This window comes from Gopherus flavomarginatus, chromosome 4 (genome assembly GCF_025201925.1).
Source record: "Gopherus flavomarginatus isolate rGopFla2 chromosome 4, rGopFla2.mat.asm, whole genome shotgun sequence".
Classification (NCBI taxonomy): Eukaryota; Metazoa; Chordata; order Testudines; family Testudinidae; genus Gopherus; species Gopherus flavomarginatus.
Window position 1 is genome coordinate 134,511,715 of NC_066620.1, and position 21,798 is coordinate 134,533,512.

General features: G+C 41.5%; 1 protein-coding gene across 1 annotated transcript in view; it reads left to right on the forward strand.

Annotated features, from left to right (window-relative positions):
• Positions 1-21,798, forward strand: part of SEC63 (SEC63 homolog, protein translocation regulator) — a 110,002-nt gene that overhangs the window by 69,737 nt on the left and 18,467 nt on the right. The window contains exons 9-16 of the mRNA XM_050951376.1: positions 4,521-4,615; positions 5,848-5,980; positions 8,964-9,056; positions 12,208-12,362; positions 13,002-13,149; positions 14,970-15,052; positions 19,856-19,915; positions 20,180-20,338. Coding sequence (XP_050807333.1) covers positions 4,521-4,615; positions 5,848-5,980; positions 8,964-9,056; positions 12,208-12,362; positions 13,002-13,149; positions 14,970-15,052; positions 19,856-19,915; positions 20,180-20,338 — 926 coding nt within the window. The remainder of the gene's footprint in view (positions 1-4,520; positions 4,616-5,847; positions 5,981-8,963; positions 9,057-12,207; positions 12,363-13,001; positions 13,150-14,969; positions 15,053-19,855; positions 19,916-20,179; positions 20,339-21,798) is intronic.

Here is a 21,798-nt window from a genome sequence, read left to right on the forward strand (position 1 = left end):
AGTGAGAGAGATGTGCTGTGACAGTGAAGCTGCAGAGGGCTCTTTGCACTGCCGCAAGCCTGTGACACTTGATCCCTGGAGGCGCAAGGTGTGGGGAAGGCTATGTTCCCAGCAGAGCAGAACAGAGACCCCTGTGGGAAAAAAAAACAGGAAATAATATCTGGCCTTTCTCCTCACTTTCATGGAGTGCAGCAGAGTGGATAATCCTCAGTGTCTGGTTTCTCCTGCTCACCTGTAGAGAATACAAACTGAGGATAAATGCAGAAAAAGACCAGATCATAGACTTGTGCTGATTGCTCTAGGTGTGTACCTCTCCACCCCTTCAGGAAAGAAGGCCAGCAATCCAGAACAATTATAGAATCAAATAGTAAAATATATTAAAAACTAAGAATTGAAGAAGACTTTCAGGCAAGAGTGTATTAAGTATTATGAAACTACACTTAGGAGGTGTGCAATTGCCCTAGGCAAGATCTAGCTCAGGGGTAGGCAACCTCTGGCACGCGTGCTGAAGGCGTCAGGCAAGCTGATTTTCAGTGGCACTCATACTGCCCGGGTCCTGGCCACTGGTCCGGGGGGCTCTGCATTTTAATTTAAATTTAAATGAAGCTCCTTAAACATTTTAAAACCATTATTTACTTTACATACCACAATAGTTTAGTTATATATTATAGACTTATAGAAAGAGACCTTCTAAAAACATTAAAATGTATTATTGGCACTCGAAAGCTTAAATTAGAGTGAATAAATGAAGACTTGGCACACCGCTTCTGAAAGGTTGCCGACCCCTGATCTAGCTCTATATCCTTTCTCACACGCCTTGGGAAGGGAGCACTTGATGTCCAGAGGAGTATCCATTGGAGCTGTGTAAGAATTAAAGGAACAACTTTTGTTCCATTCACTATCTCTTCAACCCCTGAAAGGCTACATCATAATGGAAATCATCCATCTACTTCAGATTGGAGCTGACACTCCCCATCCTGTTTTTAGCTTCAGAGAATGGGACAAGCAGAGCAAGGCCCTGTCTGAAACATCTACATATCTTCCTAAAGGAAGATTGTCTTCACACTATTTCTATTTTACCATTGTCAGACAATTCTTATGTTTTGTAGATGAATGACAGCCTTTTTCTTTCCCTGACTTCAGTTGCTACCATTTGATCTTACGTGAGCTTTGCAGCATCATGGTAGCAATAACGTTGGCGTTAGGGAAGATGGAAGTTCAGTCTTCCTGGAAAATGTTCTGCTCAGGGTGTTCTGTACAGAGAGAAAGCTGAAGTAAACACACTGAGTAATACAGTTCCTGGGATATCTTAGAATCTAGACAGTCTCTCTCTGTCTCTCTTTCTCGTGTGCATGCGAGGGAAGACAATCATAGGCTTGGACTGAGGAAGACTACTATCTCAGGTACAAGATCTCATCTCAGGAGAATGTTAACAGAAAATGAAGATGGCCATATTGGAGAACAAGTGGTTTTAACAAACAAAATTTCATTTCTTATTGAAGCCTATTGCAAATTCTGATCTCAAACAGGCATGCTTCAATGATCTAGAGTTCATATGCTACCTATCCAGTAATTCCAGATATCCTCTGCATCTTGCCCTATCATCTGTTGGCAGAGATCTAGCTCCAGTTGTTTGTCTGCTGCCACAGCTATTGAATGTAGAGAGTCAGATTTTTATTTTAAATGGATATTTCCAATTCAGTTCAGGGAATGGGTGCCAGAAAGAAAGCACAGCATCCATGAGCTGGAACACAGTGATTTATTGAAGTCTTGGGGCACTGCTCCTTTCATGGAAAACAGATCTGTTCTGGTTACGACAGTCAATTTGTCTCATAGGGTTTCATAACTGGGAAGAATACAATGGACCCTACCCCACAGAGAAATTCTCCTGTCCTGAGTGGAGCAAGAGTTTCCTTTCTCTATGTGCACTGCCTATCTAGGGGGAGATGAGCACCAAGATATACATGGTGGAAGTCAGATTAGCAGCATGGTTCCTACATCCGGAAATATCTCACTTATCGTCAGTCAGTTGGTTAAGCTGGTGATAGACCTATTTGCATCTGGAAACAGCTAATAAAGTGCACTGTGCCCTCTCTTTGTGTCAGGATCTGTGATATGAGGTGGTGAATGACCTCTCATAAAGTTGGACAAGGTCCCAGCTATGTGTGTCTTCCCCTTTTCCACTGCTTCCCAGAACAGTACAAAAGCTAGAAATGAGAGAGTAGCAATGACACTGTTTCAGCCTTTCTAGCTGAAGAGACTATAGTTTTCAGGCCTGATTAACCTAGCATTGGATCTTCAGATCTCTGTGAGATACAGAGATCTGAAGCTTCAAATCTAATCCTCCATCTGGGACCAAACAGGTTTAAAATGAATACTTGGATGAAGTGACTGTTGCTCTCATGCACCTCAAAAGAGAAAGCAGCAAAGAGAATTTATTCTTCTAGCTGGTACATATTTTAACTACCATGTTAAACCAGTGAAACATACCCATAAGTTCCTCCAGGAGGGCTTTATTGTGGGTAAAAAGGTGAAGTCTCTGTTGTATAATGTTCCCATCATGTTCACAAAAAGGAAGCTATGGACAAATCCCAGCACTAGGTGCTACCTGAGGGCATCAATTGCATTCCACAAGATCACAGAGAAAAACCTTGGAACCTCCTTCTGCTTCTTACAGCAATACCTAGATCAAGCCCCTGCAGGAGGTGTCGTCATATTTCCTATCTAGTAGGCTAGGCCTTCTGATGGCTGCATTCTTCAATCAGCTGGGTGTGTGTTTGACGTCGGAAGATATCTCCAACGTACTTTCAATTCAGACAAGTAGTCCTCACCATTGTCAGCATTCATTCCCTAAGTAAATTCAAGAAATATTTCTCCTTTGGTTAAGCATCAAAGTACAGTCCTTAGGAGCCTTAACACTCTCTGAGATTAATCATGTCTCCTCTGTTGAGATCAGCTAGATGGCCATATGACCATCAATACACAAATTCATCTAATTCTGCATATTGATCATCCAATTTTTAGCCAAAGCCATTTCCTTTTATTTGGCAGACGTCTTCCCCTGGGCACTAAAGTATGAAGAAGATATTTATATATAATCTACCTCATTTCAGATATCCACATGTAAAGGCTGATTCTACTGTGTGCATCCTGGAGAGACACTATCTAAATCCCATTGTAACAGTTCTGTAGACCTTAGCACAAAGAATAATATGAAAATGTATCTGTTTACCTGAACGTTTCCTTTCTTCAAGTAATAAGGTCCACAGGTTTGTCCCACCTTGGAGACAAATGGATCATCCAGAGCAGAGATGGAAATTGACATCCAGCTATTTAGGTGTGGTCATTAGGTGGAATTTACCATGCCCTGTAGCAGAAGAAATGTTATTGTTTTTTCCTCCAAAGTATAGTTAACTCTCTAATGTGGGAAATTAGGTTTGAAAGGAAATTTTCAGGTAAGGATGGCTAAATCTTCCTGGCTTCATTAAAGTAATTCCTGCTGTCCATGTGTAAGGAATTAGTTTTTAGAACTACTTTTTACTGCAAAGGGTTCATCTAATTTAATCATTAAAAAAAATCTAGTACTTAACAATATTTGTTTTAGAATTAAAGGTTCCCAGAGATGCTTGAAAAAACTAATCTAGTCACTTTATCTTGGCTTCAGACAGAAACATTCCAGTATAGAGCTGACTCTGAATTTGAAGGATAGGCAGCGTAGCTTTACAGAATGTCATGCCTGTGTGTTGTAAATGTTCTAAAGCTTGAGGACTTGAACCTTATCTTGCATGGCTGGGCCTATCTTCCCATTCCTGGCATTGCAACCAGGAACATGAGGGTCACAGCACCACTCTAGTTTGGCCAGTTTAAGTCAGAGTGGTGGCATGATCCCTGCACCAGGCTGCAAAGCCCAGACTGAGGAGCTGGGCCTAGCTCGACAGGACTGGAGTCACCAGTTCAGGGTGATTTCTATGCATACAGAAATCCCTTGCTAAAGCTTGAACAGAAAATGTCAAGTGAAAACAATATTTCCCTCCCCCCCTTGTTCACCACCTTTTTGAACTTTAGGGGGTGCAGAGAGACAGCCTTATGCAAACTTCCCCTCACATTAGAAGACTCCCTGCACAGCAGCTTCACCTGCTGTCAGGGAGATGGGACCAGAGACTTTTGCTGTCTTTGAGGCTGCAACTATGTGACAAGTCTACTTCTTTTAAAACCATCAGCATGTCCTGCTAGATGTGATATCATGTGGAAAGCCCACCTTGCAGCCCACCTTTGACTGATTTTTGTCAGGTGTTACACCAAAGGCAGCTGTAACACTGGAGGCAGTACTGGGTCTACTGAATATCTTACTCAGAGTAGGGACTTGCTCATGATGTGATGAGATTGAAATAGCTGGGAGTTTTCTGTTTGAGGACACTGAGAAGTCACTTATCTGGCATAATGGGATCTTAATTTCAGGAAGTGAAATTCTAGAACTTTGTGTTTACTTTGTTGTACTTTGTCCCCAATTATCTTTGCAGGGCTTGTAATGGTTTTAGCAGGAGCCTCTGAATTTGACCCTCAGTATAACAAAGATGCTACAAGCAGACCAACAGATAACATTCAGATACCTCAGGTTAGTTAATCCTGAAAGATTCTTCACTATTGTGAGAACCAGAGACTTAAAAGGGTGAGTTGCTTAGGCTTTTAGATTGACTGGCTGGTTGGTATCCATCCAGATCCTCAAAGGTTCTGGACCCACATTGCTTATTGAAAGAAAACTATATTTAATAAAACACTTAAAGAAAAATAAAATCAAGCAATATCACCAAAGCTAAGCTCCTTTTAATAATATTAAACTAAACTGAAAATGAAGCATTACAACAAATCCGGATCAACAGATCAAACAAGTTAGTCCATATGGGATGGGAGTTAAGTCATCTAGTTAGTTATATCAAATTAACACTAAAAATAATCAATCCTTAAATTCAAAGGAATAATTTAAGAAGTTGACTATCTCTTCGGTTACAAATGCCAACTAAAGAATTTTATCAGACAATCAAATCTATAACTTAAATCTGATAATTTGGTTTTAGTATGAAGACACTTAATCATCTAATGTCTGAACCACCATCTCAGAGCCAATATAAAGCTTCCTTCTCAGACTTCAAATCTTGTGAAGTGACTAACCCTTCTCTCCCCTCTGGGTCTCTATAAGGTTTTATATTGGAACTGTGCAGCTTGTTCCAGTCATGTTCAAATTAGGTTCTCCTTAAGTAGCATCAATTTGGAAAAGTTCATCTTAAAAAATTACTGATTTAAAAGTCTTTTGCATACGCCAGAGACCGTTTCCCCTGTGTCTGTGTGTGTGTGTGTGTGTGTCTGAGGAAGCTGGCATGGTCTTATCTGGGTGACAGGTATTAAGATGAAATTATGTCACCAGTTTATAGAAAGTTTAATATAAAAACCTTATAAAAGTAGCTGATTGGAATAAACCCCAGTAACAAAGCCTATCACTCAACATTAGTCAACAAAATTAAAAATAAATTCAAGCTTTTTTTTCAGTTTCATCATCCCAGTTTCTTCTTGGCTAATCTAAAAACAAATATTCTCATTCTTGGAAACGAGGCATTTAAGGTATAGTTCTGTTTTGGAACAGGGCTATAAATCAAACATCTGTTCTTCTGCAATCTTCATCTTGACAGAAAAAAGTTACTTAAAAATTTGTCAAGATGAAACCCATTTGAAATATAAAGTTTAAATTTGTATATAAGCTCTGTATATCAATACAAGCTGTTTTCCTTGTGCTGTTTATCATTTTGGTTCTAACATAGCAATTTGTATGTGTAATTATTCTGTTTCCTTTAGCTAATCAGAGAGCTTGGAAGCATTAATTTAAAGAAGAATGAGCCTCCACTTACCTGCCCCTACAGCTTGAAAGCCAGAGTTCTCTTACTGGCTCATCTTGCCAGGATGAAAATTCCTGAGACACTTGAAGAAGGTAATTATGATTCTCCTTTTTAAAAGGCTCTTTAGGAATAAAGGCATCACATGTTGCATTGTTTATAAACTTGCTTGTTTTGGTCCAATTAGACACTTTTTGAACATTGTCAGTTTCAGGGTTAACTGCACCTTTGACCCCCACCCCCTTCTTGGTCCCTCTTGAGGCATCTACTTAATGTTTTAGGCTTTCCAGCTGTCACCTCTCTTCAGATGGAGAGCTGAATCTTTCTCCTTTCTGACTGGGAGCTGCACAGCCACCTGCCTTGCACTGTGATATCTCCAGCAAGCCAGTCTGCTCATGCTTTGCTTTCTCTTTGAGGGCTACGAATATCATATTGCTAGCAGTTACACATTACCACACATCTTTTTCTAAGCAAGCACCTTTATTCTTAAGGTAAAAAAGCATTATAGAGAAAACACATTAAAAACACTAAAAGTTCCTATACACATGCTAAAAGTTTACCAGAAGCCACCCATTGGGACCGTAGTAGGCCGAAGTCTCTCCAACCCTTCCACCCTTAAACACAGCCTTTTTATATCAAACATCCTCTTTGAGTTTTCCAGAGACCAAAAAACAGTTTGAGCCAGTTTATGCGAGGCTCCCCAGAGGATGGTATCTCACTGGAGATATTTACAACCTACGTGTTCTACTGTAATCGCCCTTCACTGTTTTTAGTTCTTGGTGGAGCTGTGGCAACCCTCCCCACCCAGAGTTGCATACAATATCTGCCCACAGAAATACATAAACTTAATACAATATGATCCCCAAAAGGTATTGTATGAGATGGCAGTATGTGTCACACACAATAATCTATATGCTATGTGAAACTGTTTCAAAATAAACGTATCTTAAACTGACTGCACTTGTGGCTCTCATTTTTTTCCTCCAGCTAAGCATGGAATGCTCATACCCATGTTTAAAATGTAGATCGCTGGTGTTTATTTCAATCAAAATGAAAATATTCTTTTGAAAAAGAATAAAATTTGAAACTCCTAAAAATGAGTAGTAGGTAGAATTATACCACCATATTGGAATAAATCCAATGTTGTGGTATAATTGCTTCCCCAAAATTTTAAATTTTCTTGGCTTTGGTGATTTTTTTGAGAGGGTGTATGGAGGTGGGGAGAGACGGAGGAAGAAAAGATCAGAATTCTAAAATGGTAGCTGTATTAGAAGGTCATATATCACATTTTTTAAAAATGCCCTTTTTGTGTTGCTTCATGTATGCAGGAAGCCTAAAAGCTGTCTTTGGAGGTCAGAATAGATTAACACAATGGTCTCCTCTGGATTTACAGCATGTACTTTATAGACATTTTTTCTTCTGCTTGTTTTTTAACCTTAGAAATATCAGAAATGTACATCTGATCTCCCCTATGTTCAGTGGAGGACTTCTTGGCGGGTCTCAGATGAATATTGCAAGTTTCATGCATTATAGCTTAAGGAATGTGGGTGTTTTAAACTTGAACAAATGCGTCTTTTCAAACAGGTATCTGTGAACCATTGGAATTAGATGTGTTTAACAAAAGTGAACCGCTCTCCTTCAAGTGATTTCACACATCTATGTTCCACTGTAGGTCTTTGTGCCCTCGGTGCATTCGTGTCAGACTTCTGTTAGCTGTACCATCAGGTGGACTGGCCCCGACTATTCTCGTGTGCCAAGCTGAGGGAATAAAGGGGCATGGTCGCCATCTCCCTCTAAATTTCTTATTGACTGTAGTGAGAGTTGGAGCTCTGTTGCTCTTGAGCTTTGGTTAGCCAGTCTTCAAAATAAATAGTTATGTCGAACATCATTGTAGCTTAAGTTTAGTGTAGTTAGTAAAGTAGTTAATTGAGATTTAATGTGTGGCAATCCCCAGGTTTCAAACCATGTGCCATGTGCATGGCTGTGATCCTTGTTAGTGACACATTCAAAAAGTTGCCTAATCTGATTAGGTAGGGAACATGTGAGGGACAAATGTCCTGTTTGTCCCTCCTTCCCAACAAGAACAAAGGGCTTTCTGCCTTTAAAGTATATCTTCTCAATAAGGCAACATGTGCCTCTTCATTGACTGAATCTGATGGTGAGAGGCTGGAGAGTTGATCCAAAAAGAGTGCCATGCAGCTGCCTCAGCCTGAAATCCAAAATCGAGTGAGAAATGTCATTCATCATCTTCTGCAGCCTCCTTGAAGCACTCAAAACCCTCCTGGTTCAGAGCCTGATGGACTTTCAGAGTCTCACTCTTCTTCTCACAAAAAAGGTCTGAAAAAGTCCTCCGGTGCAGAGGCAAGGTCTGGTTGTAAGCACTGATGTTGTCTGAGCTCCACTGTTGATTCTGGCTCCACTGAGGCAATCTGTCGTGGAATGTTTATATGTGCAACACATATTGAAGAACAATTACTATATGTGTAACTAAACATCTTATTTAAATAGTCTGGCTAAAAATCCCTTTCCTACTCAGTTTCTCCATTTTCAATCTGATTCTTGTGGTGTCATAATTTCTCTAGTTCTCTGTAGTGTCTTCCAACATGATGATGATGACTTAATTTCTGCTGTAAAATACAAGTAGAAAAAACTTTGATTAAAAACCTTTCAGGCCTTGATGTGGAAGAGTCAAAAAGAGCATAAGCCTATTTTTTTCCTTAGGAGGTAACCTTTAAGGGTAATATTTTTTAAAAAGTTCTTTTAAAATGACATTCTAAATGTTATTGTCTGACTTTTATTGACATGTGTAACCTTTGTGAGACTTCTTCTATAAATACTTCTGAATTGTTGGAAGGCGGTGGGAGTTGAGTGTGACCAGCATCTGGCAGATTCAGACCCATTGTGGTTTAAAATACACGTGTGTTAGACAGTGGCATGGAGAGAAGAAAAAGAAATAGAGGATGGGACTGAGTAGGTGATTTTATAAATAACAGTGGACAGAGGTGGGATGCACATAGTTAGAGAAAATAGTGAGTAAGCAGAGAATTTGAGTGTTTTATCAAATCATTCATCCTGCAGATCAGCAATTTATCCTGAAAAAGTGTCCTGCTTTACTTCAAGAAATGATTAACGTAATCTGCCAGTTAATAATAATGGCGCGTAGCCGTGAAGGTAAGGAAGAAATCTTATTATATTGTATTTAAACTAGAAAATCTCACTCTTTATTGGACCTGCCTTTAAAGAGTTGCTGAGCTTATGGGAAAACATTGCTATTGTATGTTTAGATATTTCTCATCCCTTTATGTCAGTAGTGGGCAACCTATGGCCCATCAGGGTAATCTGCTGATGGGCTGCAAGACCATTTGTTTACATTGACCATCCGCAGGCATGGCCACCCACACTGCCAGTGGCCATGGTTCGTTGTTCCCAGCCAGTGGGAGGCTCAGGAAGCGGTGGCCAGCATGTACCTGCAGCTCCCATTGGCTGGGAACAGCAAACCGCAGCCACTAGGAGCTGTGAGTGGCCGTGCCTGCAGACGGTAAGAGTAAACAAACGGTCTCGTGGCCCGTCAGAAGATTACCCTGATGCGCTGCAGGTTGCTCACCACTGCCTTATGTTCTCAATGGAAAAGATCTTTCTGAGTAGTTACACCGCCCATGCTCCGCATTTGCACTGTAAGGGTGTGTCTACACTTGGAGCTCGGAAGCAGACAATCACGTTAGCTCATATTGAGATAGAGTGTGGTAATACAGTAATTCCTCACTTAACCTTGTAGTTATGTTCCTGAAAAATGCGACTTTAAGCGAAACGATGTTAAGCAAATCCAATTACCCCATAAGAATTAATGTAAATAGGGGAGTTAGGTTCCAGGGAAATTTTTTTTTGACAGACAAAAGGCATTATATACATTTTAAATAATTTAAAACAAGCAATTTAATATAGATATTAAATGGGCTGGCAGTCCCCCATCAGGTCCCCTACACCTCGCCTCTCCTCTCCCTCCCCGCACTTCCCATCGCTGGCAGGCCCCACAGATCAGCACCTTCCCCCTGCTCCGCCCGCCTCCTGCCCGGGGCAATCAGCTGTCTTGTGTTCAGGAGGCTGGGACGAGGAGCGAGGACACGGTGCGTAGCCTCCGACCTCCCTCCCCTGCCCCTTGAATGCCGCAAGTCAGCTGATTGCCGCAGGCAGGAGGCAGGCAGAGCAGGGGGAAGGTGCTGTCCATGGGGTCCGCTGCCGGGCGTGAGACGCTGGGGGTAGGGCATAGGGGAGCTGATGGGGGGCTGCCAGCCGTGGACAAAGTAGGCGGCCAAACGATGTTATAGCGGAGCATTGCACAACTTTAAACGAGCATGTTCTGTAATGGAGCAGGGACATAACGTCAAAACAACGTTAAGCGAGAGGATGTTAAGTGGGGAGTTACTGTACAGGCAGTGGTTAGTGGTGGCCCAGGCTAGCCGCCCTTAGTACATACCAGTGGGGTCCAGGTAGGTTGTATCTGTTACCCGAAATTGGGCCAGCTAGTAAGCTTAGGGAGGATTAATGACCCACCAGAGTTTGTCAGAAAGCAGCACATTTATTATACTGACAGCTAAGCTCAAAAGAAGCGGGGGCAGGGGTTCACACTAACACTCGCATACTCGTGCTCCCAGGACAGGCCTGGCATTGGAGATGTCAGGATCCTTCAAGGTAAGTGTCCCACAACGTAGCAATGGTGCAATGAAGGTATGTCTTCCCAAGGCACAATGAAATGCAACGCGGCAAACCGCTGACCAGAAGGTCCGGGCAAAGGGCCTTTACGAGAGGTACAAGTTTGTCAGTGCACTACTGAGCACATGGCCCTTTTTCCTTTTAGGGATCTGCTCTGCATGGCCTGTGACTAGAGGTGACTGGGCTGTGTCTGGTTGGTCACACTCCACTTCAGACAGTGTCCATGCATTGGGTGTGTGAGCGCTGCTTAATTAGAGTCCCAGACACTTTGTCTACCTGGGAGCTCTTTTGATCTTGCAGCTGTTCAGGCAGCCCATTCATTCCACAAGCATTCCAGGAAGGAGAGGGAGGGGGAAAGCCACTTCACAGGTATTCAAAGGGGGCGGTTTAACAGACCTTTTGAACATGCTGGTTATACGGAGCATACAGATCACTGCTGCTCCTACAACAGTATTTGGACAACATACTTGAGCCACCATCCATGCTACCCTGGCTGCACTGCTATTTTTAGTGTGCTAGCTTAAGCAGAGCTAGCACAGATACATATATGTGAGCTGGGAATCATACCTGACTCCAAGTGTAGGTGTATCTAAAACAGTGAATACCCCCCTTTCTGTGTTAGAACCCTCCCCTACACTGTCTTGTGATTGATTAATACCTGATGACCCCATATCCCTGATGCATTGTGGCATTGCCATTCAACAGTGGAGTTACAGGTCTCTGGAAAATAACAAGTGCATTGAGATCCACCCTCAATATCTGATCTTACCCCTTCGGTGACTCTTAAGGTCTAGTCAGCATTTCAGTTATAAATGCTCTGTCCTCTCCTTCAAATATAAGTATTAAAACTACTCTGCAAGAGAAGCATCATAAGTATTTATAACATTGCAAAAATTTTCCTTTTTTACTTGTGGCTTAAAAAACACTGGTAAAGCATGACCAGTTCTTTTGTGCACTTCCACCCAACTATGGTTAGGGCCCTTATTAACATTTACAAGGTGTGTCTATAGAGTATATGTGGGACATTTATAAGCATATTTTTCCAGTTTGTTTTTAAAAGAATACCAGTAACCTCCCCAAATTAATCTTTCAGTTAATTATTTTGAAAATGCTGCTCTCTCTCTGGAGGGATTATGCAAAAATATTCTAAAGCAAACTAGTTAGTTTCTGTTATCACAAGAATTTGTAATCCTGGTGCTTAATCCTTTTTTATTAAAAATTAGAACTGAAAGCTGTTTGTCTGTAATCAATAGGCAGGCTACCCCACCTCTCTCCTTGATGTCTTGACCAACCTATAATGGTTAGGAAAGAAATCATCCTCTCATACAGCCCTTTGACTAGTTTGGCACAACCTGAAGAAAGAAAATTAACAGGCACTATACTGTAATCAATTTTATAGGAAGATGGCCATCAGTACTAGGCTCAAATGGTAACTATAAGCTTTACAATGCAAATGACACTTTCTTTATACTGTAAAGTACATCTTTCTTTATGAACTTTTTAAGTTGCTGGGCTGATCAATATATTTTAATTAACATGTAGTGTTATACATGTCCAAAGTATATTGGAAAAATATGTAAAAAATGATCTTGTAAAATTCATTCTCCCCAAGAAAGGGAGTTTCGTGCTCCATCATTGGGATCTTTGGAAAACTGTATGAAGCTTTCCCAGATGGCTGTCCAAGGGCTTCAGCAGTTCAAGTCTCCCCTTCTGCAGCTCCCTCACATTGAAGAGGACAATCTTAGGCGAGTTTCCAATCATAAAAAGGTATAAAACTACAGATAATGCTCAGCCATTTTTATCTTTCCATTATCTCCTTTAATTTGCCTCTGTCTCTCACTAGGCAAACTTATTAATAGTTGACAGAATAAAAAGCATTTGTTCAGGAATGCAATATATCATGAGTCCTTGTGCTTTATGTTCCTTAAACTGTATCCCCGTTTGCCTTAGAAATAAAAAGGAGAGTGACTATTCACCACAGGTTAACAAAGCTTATGATCTGTGGTATGGTTAAGCATAGGATATACTGGACAAAACAGAACATCTTTCTTACTTTAGTAAGATCAGACTGTGCCCTCCAATAAAATATAATCTACAGTTTTTTGTGAGAGTATAACTGAAATATCAAACTTCTGAGTTAATTGCATAGTTCCTGAACCTACTTCTGAAGACAGTACATTTTAGATACGATTATGGAGGAGTATCAGAATAAGAAAATGTAACAATTAATGAAACAGAAATTTAATTTGTACTTTATTTCAAGGTTTGTAATCCTTTTAGTGGGAATGAATCAAACAGTTTGCTTGTGTCAGCGCTGCTGTAATACACAAATGATTACATTAACTAGAGTTTAGTTTTGTGCAATGTTCTTTTGTAGTATTTTTCTTTTTTCTTTTTTTAACCAAGTTCAAAATCAAAAGTATCCAGGACATGGTGAGTTTGAAAGGTGCTGATCGCCGCAACTTACTGCACTTCCTTGAAGATGAAAAATATGATGAAGTTATGGCTGTATTAGGTAGTTTTCCACATATCACCATAGATATAAAGCCTCAAGGTAAGATGGGAGGTCGTTTCATTGCTGTATGTGTCATCCCTCTTGACAATATGATAGTCTGCCAGCAGTAAGCAGTGAGGACTCTGAAACACCAATTCCTTACATTATTTATGTAACCTGGAAAATGGCAGACTTTCCTGAATGACAGGCTCTTGCACTTCAGATTTATAGTTTGAGGAAAATGAAGTATATTAAAGCATCTTGCATATTTCCAGGCCATCAGCAGTTTCCTCTAGAGGGACTGATGTAGCATTTAATTGTTTGATTTAGCATTGAGAGAGCAGCGTATAATAATGGTTGAGATGGCACTTTATTTTTAAACCTTTGTATCCCTTGCCTTGTAACGTTAAAGAAAAAGGATGGCCAAGGATTTCATGCTTGTGCTTAACCCAAATATCAAACTATAAATTTTTTATTTGAGACATAAAATCGAGATCCAGATCATTAAAGAGTTGAGGGTATTTTTGTGAGAGGAAAGGTGTGTTAACTTTGTGTGATGAGGGTATTCTGCTTGGGATAACCGCATAGTACTTGGCTAAAGTTCACAACAGTTTCAATTGCATATGTTACTTTCCTTCGCTTGCTCTCTGAAGTTATTGTGCTGTTAAAGATTGCCTTTAGGCTTCCTTTTAGTGGAAGGTGAACTGTTCATTGGTCGCCTTCCTCACAGGGAAGTTGAGATAAAGGTCTGAAATATTTGCATAGAATGGTCTTTCAAAATTTATGTTTTCCAAAATCTGACACGTTTTGTTCAGCTAGCCTAATGTTGGATTTGGCATATACATAGTCCTCAGTAAGGCATGTGTACCTGGTGAACTTAAGTTTCAAAATGTAAAAATAAGTAAAAACAATATACCGTGCACTTTCAAATCAGTATCTAACCTTAACCAATGGTTAGTGGGCACAAGAGTGCTGTTGTTAATTGTATTCATAATTGTCAGAGAGTCCTTGACAAACTTGTACCTCCTCATGTTGTGGCAAGCTATGCCTCCCCGCGCACATTTTTGCATTTGACAAATACACATATTTAAGAAGTTTTGCCACGGAGGATTTAACTTTTTGCTCCTCCCCAGATTGACTGTTTTTACTTCTGATTATAGGTAATGGATGTGTGGAAAACTATTTGAAGAATGCTTTTATTTTTCATACCAGAATAAAAATGAAGTAGTTTTCAGTCAGTAGACTGAACATTCAGCATTACTGCATTCTAAGATATGAACCCGTAAGACCGCTGACCATACTACAGGTCTTCTGATCAATATTATAGTTAAACTATTCATTGCTGTTCCTTTATTTTTTCTCCCTCTTTTTGAAAAGGAATTAAGTGCATGACTCTTAATGCACCTTTGAAATTGAGATATGAATCATTCAGAGATCAGGAAAATCATAGTTATGGTTCCCAGAACAACTGTAACAGTCCCCTTGCTCATATGTGGTATTTTATAATATGAAAGTTTTATGTTTTAATATACAATGCTACATAGTTATGGGTGCTGTGGGAATCATAACTAACTTTGAATATCCTAACTTTCCTACAAGTTAAATCACAACCTCAATGTTTACTTCGTGTAGTTTTATGCAATTATTGCTCCTCATTCTGTTAATGTATTTTAGGTAATAGAGACTGTTTACAGATGCAGATGAAAGTCTTCATTCTTGCAAATATTTTCAGATTATTTTCTGTTAAATATTCTCTGGAAGATTTGTGATTACACTCATACTTTTATCTGTCACTGAAGTAATGCTTAATTTAAAAAATAAATATGAAACTGCTTAAAAAACAAAGGTTAAATGGAAGTATCCCTTTTCTTTTACCTTAGTTTTGGATGATGAAGACAGCAACAATATTACAGTGGGATCGCTAGTCACTGTTTTGGTCACATTAACAAGGCAAACAATGGCAGTAAGTAGTCAAAGTATTTACAACTTTGGATTAATTGCAAATGCATCATGATAACCTAGAATGTTTTGTTAGGGGCTAGTTTCTTGATAATTTTGTGGTAATTGATTTAAAAACACCGTGCTTGAATCATGCTCTTCCATTGCAACAAAAAAACTTCAAAAACAGACTCCAACGAGAGACGGCTGAATTGGAATTAATTTGCAAAATGGACACAATTAAATTTAGGCTTGAATAAAGACTGGGAGTGGATGGGTCATTATTACACAAAGTAAAACTATTTCCCCATGACATACACCAGGACTCTTCTGTGTTTGGTACTGTACAAACACACAGCAGAAGGCTCAAAGAACTTCCAATCTAAGTATAAGATGAGAGAACAGATGTATGCAGGCAGATGGGGGAGTGGGGAAAAAAAAAAAGAAAAAAAGAGAGACAATATTGGTCAGAATGATAGGCAGTGGTTTCTGCACACTAGTTGCCTACTGTTGGCAAAATTTTTGTAAGCATCACAGCAAAGGAGAGTTTTAAGGAGGGATTTGAAGGAAAACTATAAGAGAGCTTTGCAGATGTTTTCCAGAGTGTCTCCCAAGTGTGTGGGGCAGCATGAGAGACTCTTGCTGACAGTCTCAGCGAATTGGTCACTGACAGAATAGGTTTGGCAGTTGAACTGTCCTTTCCCCTTCAGTGGGGTCCCTTCTGTTTTAGGTTCAGGTGTAAAGTGACAACATGGTTTAGGGACACTTTTTCACCATTTCTGTACTTCCTTTTCTAAAGGTAAGACTTCTGTTTTCTTGTTGTAATTCTTCTATCCTGGAACTCTAAGTTCAGTTAAAAGTGGGCAGTAAAGGGTAGAGAAAAGCCATCTCTCTGTCCATGGTTCTTATAAGTATTGTACATGAGCAAATGTGGAAAAGCAGTTCACCGCAGCTGAATGCAGAATGTTCACCTAAGCTATGTCTGCACTTAAAACACAACAGCTGCAGCTGCGCTGCTGTAATGCTTCAGTGTAGACATTCACCACAGCAACGGGAAGGTTCTCCTGCCATTGTAGTTCAGAGGTGGGGAAGCTTTTTTCTATCTGGGCCACAAAATAATCAGTCACGGGCCACACACAATCCCACAGGGGACGCGGAGGCTCGGGGCTTCCCCTAGGTTTCAGGGTGGGGCCAGAAATGAGGGATTCAGGGTGCAGGAGCTGGCTACAGGCTGGTGCAGGAGCGAGCTATGAGCTGGGGCAGCAGTTTGGGCTGTGAGAGAGGGTGAGGGCTCCTATTGGGGGTGCAGGCTCTGGGGTGGGGCTGGGGATGAGGAGTTTGGGGTACTGGAGGGGGCTCTGGGCTGGGGCAAAGGGGTTTGGAGTGTAGGAGGGGCTCAGGGCTGGAGCAGGAGGTGGGGTGCATGTGGAAGTATGGGGTCTGGGAGGGAGTTAGGGTGCAGGGGGGGGGTTCCGACCTGGGGCAGGGTGTTGGGGTGCAGGTAAGAGTGCAGGCTCTGGGAGAGAGTTTAGGTGTGGGAGGGGGTTCAGGGTACCGGCTCTGGCTGAGTGACACTTACCTGAGGCGGCTTCCGGTCAGCATCGCAGTGGAGCTAAGGCAAGCTCCCTTCCTGTCCTGGCTCCGCACTGCTCCCAGAAGCAACTGGCATGTCCAGCCCCTAGGTGGAGGGGCCAGAGGGCTGTGTGCACTGCCTGCACCTGCAGTTGCTGCTCCTGCAGCTCCCATTGGCTGCTGTTCCTGGCCAATGGGAGCCAGTGCTGGGGGCTGGGGCAGCATGTGAAGCTTCCCAGATCTCCCCTTTTCCTGCAAGCTGCGGGGGGCTGGAGAGGGCAGCGCCGAAGCTCAGAGCTTCCGGTCTGCAGCGCAGAGACATGCTGCGTGCCAGATTAAATTAGGCAGCAGGCCGGATCCGGCCCTTGGCCTGGAGGTTCCCCACCCCTGCTGTAATTGATCCACCTCCCCAAAAGGCAGTCTAGCGCTGTCTACCCTGAGGATTAGGTCAGCATAGCTGCATCTCTCATGGGTGTCGATTTTTGATTCACCTGAGAGACGTAGCTATGCTGGTGTAAATTTTCAGTGTAGACCAACCCTCAGTGTATGAAGACTACAAAGAGGGAATACTGTCAGTAGAGAGAAACACTGCCACATTCTTATGAGCAAAGAGGCTCAAGCCTTGTCTACACTACACAGTTTTGTCGACGTAAGTCAGCTTTTGTCGACAAGACAGTGGACCTGTACACACTGAAATGTTCCTACCACCAATGTAACACCCCAATGATGCTGACATAATAAAACCACCTTGACAAGAGACATAGGACTTACGTCGCTATAGCTAAGGTAAGGCAGTGTCTGTGTAGACATTGTGTTCTTTACATCCACTGTCGGCTGCTGCTGTTGTCAATTTTATGATTCCTGAGCTGTGAAATTGACAAGAAATCCAGCTCCCCAACCTGGCTGCTGCCAGATCTCTGCTCCAAGCTCGGCTGCCATTCAGGCTTCTGGCTTGATCTGCCACCTGGGCACCCCGCTGGCAGCCGTGCTGTCCTCCAGGGTCCTAGCTCCCTACTGGGAGCACAGCAGCTGACCAAACTTCCAGTGTGGATCTTCCTGCCATAGGCAAGAAACTCTGGGCAGTTTCCCCTGCCACCGCACCTCCTCTCCGGGAGCAGGAAGGCAAGAAGCCCCCAGTGGCTGGTGAGAAGCCCTGTGCCACTGCCCCTCAACACCTGGCTGGGAGCGCGGAGGCGAGATGCCCCGAGGGGCTGCCTCCTTGCTCCCGGCTGGGAGCTGCACGAAGCTGAGAGTCCTGGCTCTCAGTCCCCCACACTGCCCCTCTTCAGTTGATGGGAGTGCTCCTGGTTAGGCCACGCTCCTGGTGAGGCCACACACCACTGACGGAGGATAGTATGGACATCAGCTACCGGGGTAATTTAATGCAGTGGCTGTAAGTCAACCTAACGTAAGTCAACTGAAGACTGTAGCGTAGAAATAGCCGTAGGTCATGTCTGTGCTACCACTTTTGTCAGCAAAACTTACGTCACTCAGGGGTGTGAAAAAACACTCTCCATAGCAACATAAGTTTCCCCAGCATAAGTGGTGTTGGCACAGTGCTATGTTGGTGGAAGAGCTTCTCCCTCTGACGTAGCTACCACCGCTCATTGGAGGTACTTTCATTATGTCGATGGGAGGGCTCTCTCCAATTGGCATAGAGTAGCTATACGAACAATCTTACAGCGACACAGCTGCATCAGTACAGCTGTGCCATTGTAAGGTCTCTAGTGTAGACATAGCTGTAAGAATTCTTAAAGAAACCGCTCTCATCTTTTGGTCTTTTGTACATGTGCAGTGAAGGAGGCAAACAGGATGCCAAATAATACATGTAGGGACATATAAATAACAGGAAATCTATAACTTGTATAGCTATAATATTATCACCTTATAGAATACCTTAAAGAAGATAAACTGTAGTTGCTGAATGGGTGGCAGTGGTTGATGCTACATTTCAAAGTCTAAACATCTGGATTGTGTGATGTTTGAAAAATTTTCAGTTTTTTTAAAAATGTCCTTAACATTGTTTCTAGGTTTAAAAAACCTAGATGAGCTCCATATAAAATCCCTTGAGGAAACTAATAATTCTGTCTTTAGAGCAGGGTTTGAATTGTGTGTAGTAAATAAAGCCTAGGGCCACACATTGAACAAAGAGGATAATACACAATATTGAATAGATGTTCATCAGTGGGGCATGGTCCATTTTGTGCTCTGAATGAGGCGAGGCAGGGGTCCTGTAAAACCCAGTGGTATGTGATCATGAAATTGAAGATGGTGTCATAATCCACACTCTCAAGGGGGCTGAATTTAGGTTGTACAGACAATCCCAATTCTGGCATTTCCTAACTTCTGACTGCTTGACTTTACAACCTTAACAATGTTTAACATAACTTTGTGTAATTGTATTAAGTATGTATGAAATAAAATTGAGGAGATCTAGATCTCACTGGTAAATAGAGTGTTTTGGATAGTTGTATGTTTAGGCACATAAAATATGGACTAATATAGCAACTTAGATGAATTTACTGTGCGCCATAACCGTGACAATATGCACTAAAATTCAGTCACTTTTACCATGGCTGCGGTGGCCGCCCCCCTTTGCCCCCCCCCCAAAACAAACAAACAAAAACAAACCACACACACACGAAAAAACTCCAACCTCTTTAATCAGGTTTAGTGGTATGTTTAAACGTACTATGGTTGAAAAAGTGAACAGATATTAGTGTCCAAAATTTGAGTGTTCATTGGCAAAAGGGAGCTGTGGAGCCTGCTCGTGGGACAGGGTGGGGATAGTGCACCTAACCGTGCCTCTACCTAGGAATAGCAGAGACATGTTGCCACTTCCCGGGAGCCATGCGGAGCCACGCTGACCAGACTATAAAAAGCACATTCAATGAAGATCAGATGTGCCAGTTTATAGAGCTTGCTAGTTGGTAAAGGGCCAGATAACATAGCTTTTACTGTAAATCTTTCAGCACAAGACAACCCTGTAATTATTCTGAGAATTTTTTTAATAGATGAACTATGCTAGTATTGGTAAAATCCTATACAAAGGGTTGAAATTTTGCTTAATCTGTTTCATACTGGTCAATTAGTATCTTATGGTTATCCCTGAAAACAGAATTCTCAATAATGAACAGAACCCCTCAGATTTAGTCTAGTTAAATTTACTTTAATATCTAAGTGACAGTTTAATTCTCTAAGCATCAGTGCAGGCTGGCACAGACAAAGTTTAAAACTTCATTTCCTCCCTAATCAGGAAGTGTTTGAAAAGGAACAGTCCACCTGTGCAGCAGAAGAGCAACCTACAGAAGATGGGGTAAGTTGAGAATTAGACTGTATTACAGTGCCTCTGCTTCCTAGTTGAAGAAATGAACCTTCATTCAGATTTTGAGTGACTCATTCATGTACTTGTGATAGATTTTTTCACAAAGTCCTATACAAATAAATATCCAGTAGAACTTAGCTTTTAAAGTAGGATCATATCTTAAAACATTTGAAGCATATGAAGATGACTGCCTCAAGTTAAAAAATTTAGTGTAGTTCAATCTGCTTACTATTTAACCACCATTTTTTCCTACAGCAAGGAGATGCCAACAAAGTTAAGAACAAAGGATGGCAGCAAAAGAATAAAGGAACCAAGAAGGCTTCAAAATCAAAGAAAAAGAAACCTTTGAAAAAGAAACCTGCTCCTCCTCCATTGCAGCAGCCAAAGCAGCAGAAGCAAAAGCAAGCTAATGGGGTATTTCATTGAAAGATGTTAAAGCCAGAGGGGACCGTTAAATCACCTAGTATGACCTCCTGTATATCTCAGGCCATTAAATTTGACCCAGTTATCCCTATATTGAGTGCCAGGAATTTATGATTGACTACAGCACGGGTGGGCAAACTACGGCCCGGGAGCCACATCCGGCCCGTCAGACCTTTTAATCTGGCCCTTCAGCTCCCAACGGGGAGCGATGTCTGGGGCTTGTCCTGCTCCGCATGTGCTGAGGCTCTGCGCGGCTCCCAGACTCAGCAGCATTTCTCTACTCCAGCTCCTACGTGTAGGGGCAGCCAGAGGGCTCTGTGCCCCAAGCGCCTCTCCCGCAGCTCTCATTGGCCGGAACCGTGAACATTCATGGCCTGCTGTACAATTTCCATACCCGGATGTGGTCCTCAGGCCAAAAAGTTTGCCCCTCTGGACTAAAGCATATCTTCTAAAAAGACATCTGGTCTTGATTAGAAGGCTTCAGGAGATGAAGAATCCACCACTTCCCATGGTAGTTTGTTTCAGTAGTTAATCACCCTCATTATTAAAAATTTGAATTTGTCTGGCTTCATCTTCTATCCACTGATTCTTGTTAGGCCTTTCTCTGCTAGGTTAAAGGGCCCTTTCATACCTGATATTTTCCCCTGGGAAGGTACTTATACACTGTAATCAAGTCACCTCTTAATTATCTTTTGATAAACTAAACAGATTGAGCTCCTTAAATTACTCAGCATAAGGTAGTTTCTTCAACTCTCAAATGATTTTTGGGGCTCTTTTTGCACCCTCTCCAGGTTTTCAACATACTTTAAAAAATGTGACACCAGAAGTGAATGCAGTATTTCAATATTGTTCTCATCAATAAAAGAAATAAAATAATTTATCTATTCCTATTCCCTTGTTTATATATCCAAGGATCACATTAGCCTTTTTTGCAACATCACCGCATTGAGAGCACATGTTGAGTCACTTATCCATTATGACTCCTAGATCTTTTTCAGAGGTATTGTTTTCCAGGATACAGTCCCCCATTTTGTAGGTTGGGCTGCATTCTTTATTCCTAGGTGTACAACCTTCCATTTGACTATATTAAAAAACTTTTTGGTTTGAGTTGGCCCAACTTAGCAAGAGATCCGGTTTGCTCTGACTGTCCTGTCGTCATTTACCACTCCATCACTCTGTGTGTCATCTCTGAATTTTATCAGCTATAGAGTTTATATTAGATCATTGATAAAAGTAATGAATAGCATTGGGTCTAATACTGATCCCTGTTGAACTCTACTAGATACATCCCCATTCTATGATGATTCCACATTAACAATTACTATTTGAGGTCTGTTAGTTAACAAGATTTAATCAATTTAATGTACTTTATTGGTAGTGTATAGGGCTCATTTTTAATCAGAATGTCATACAGTACTAAATCAAACCCCTTCCAAAGTCTAACTATATTA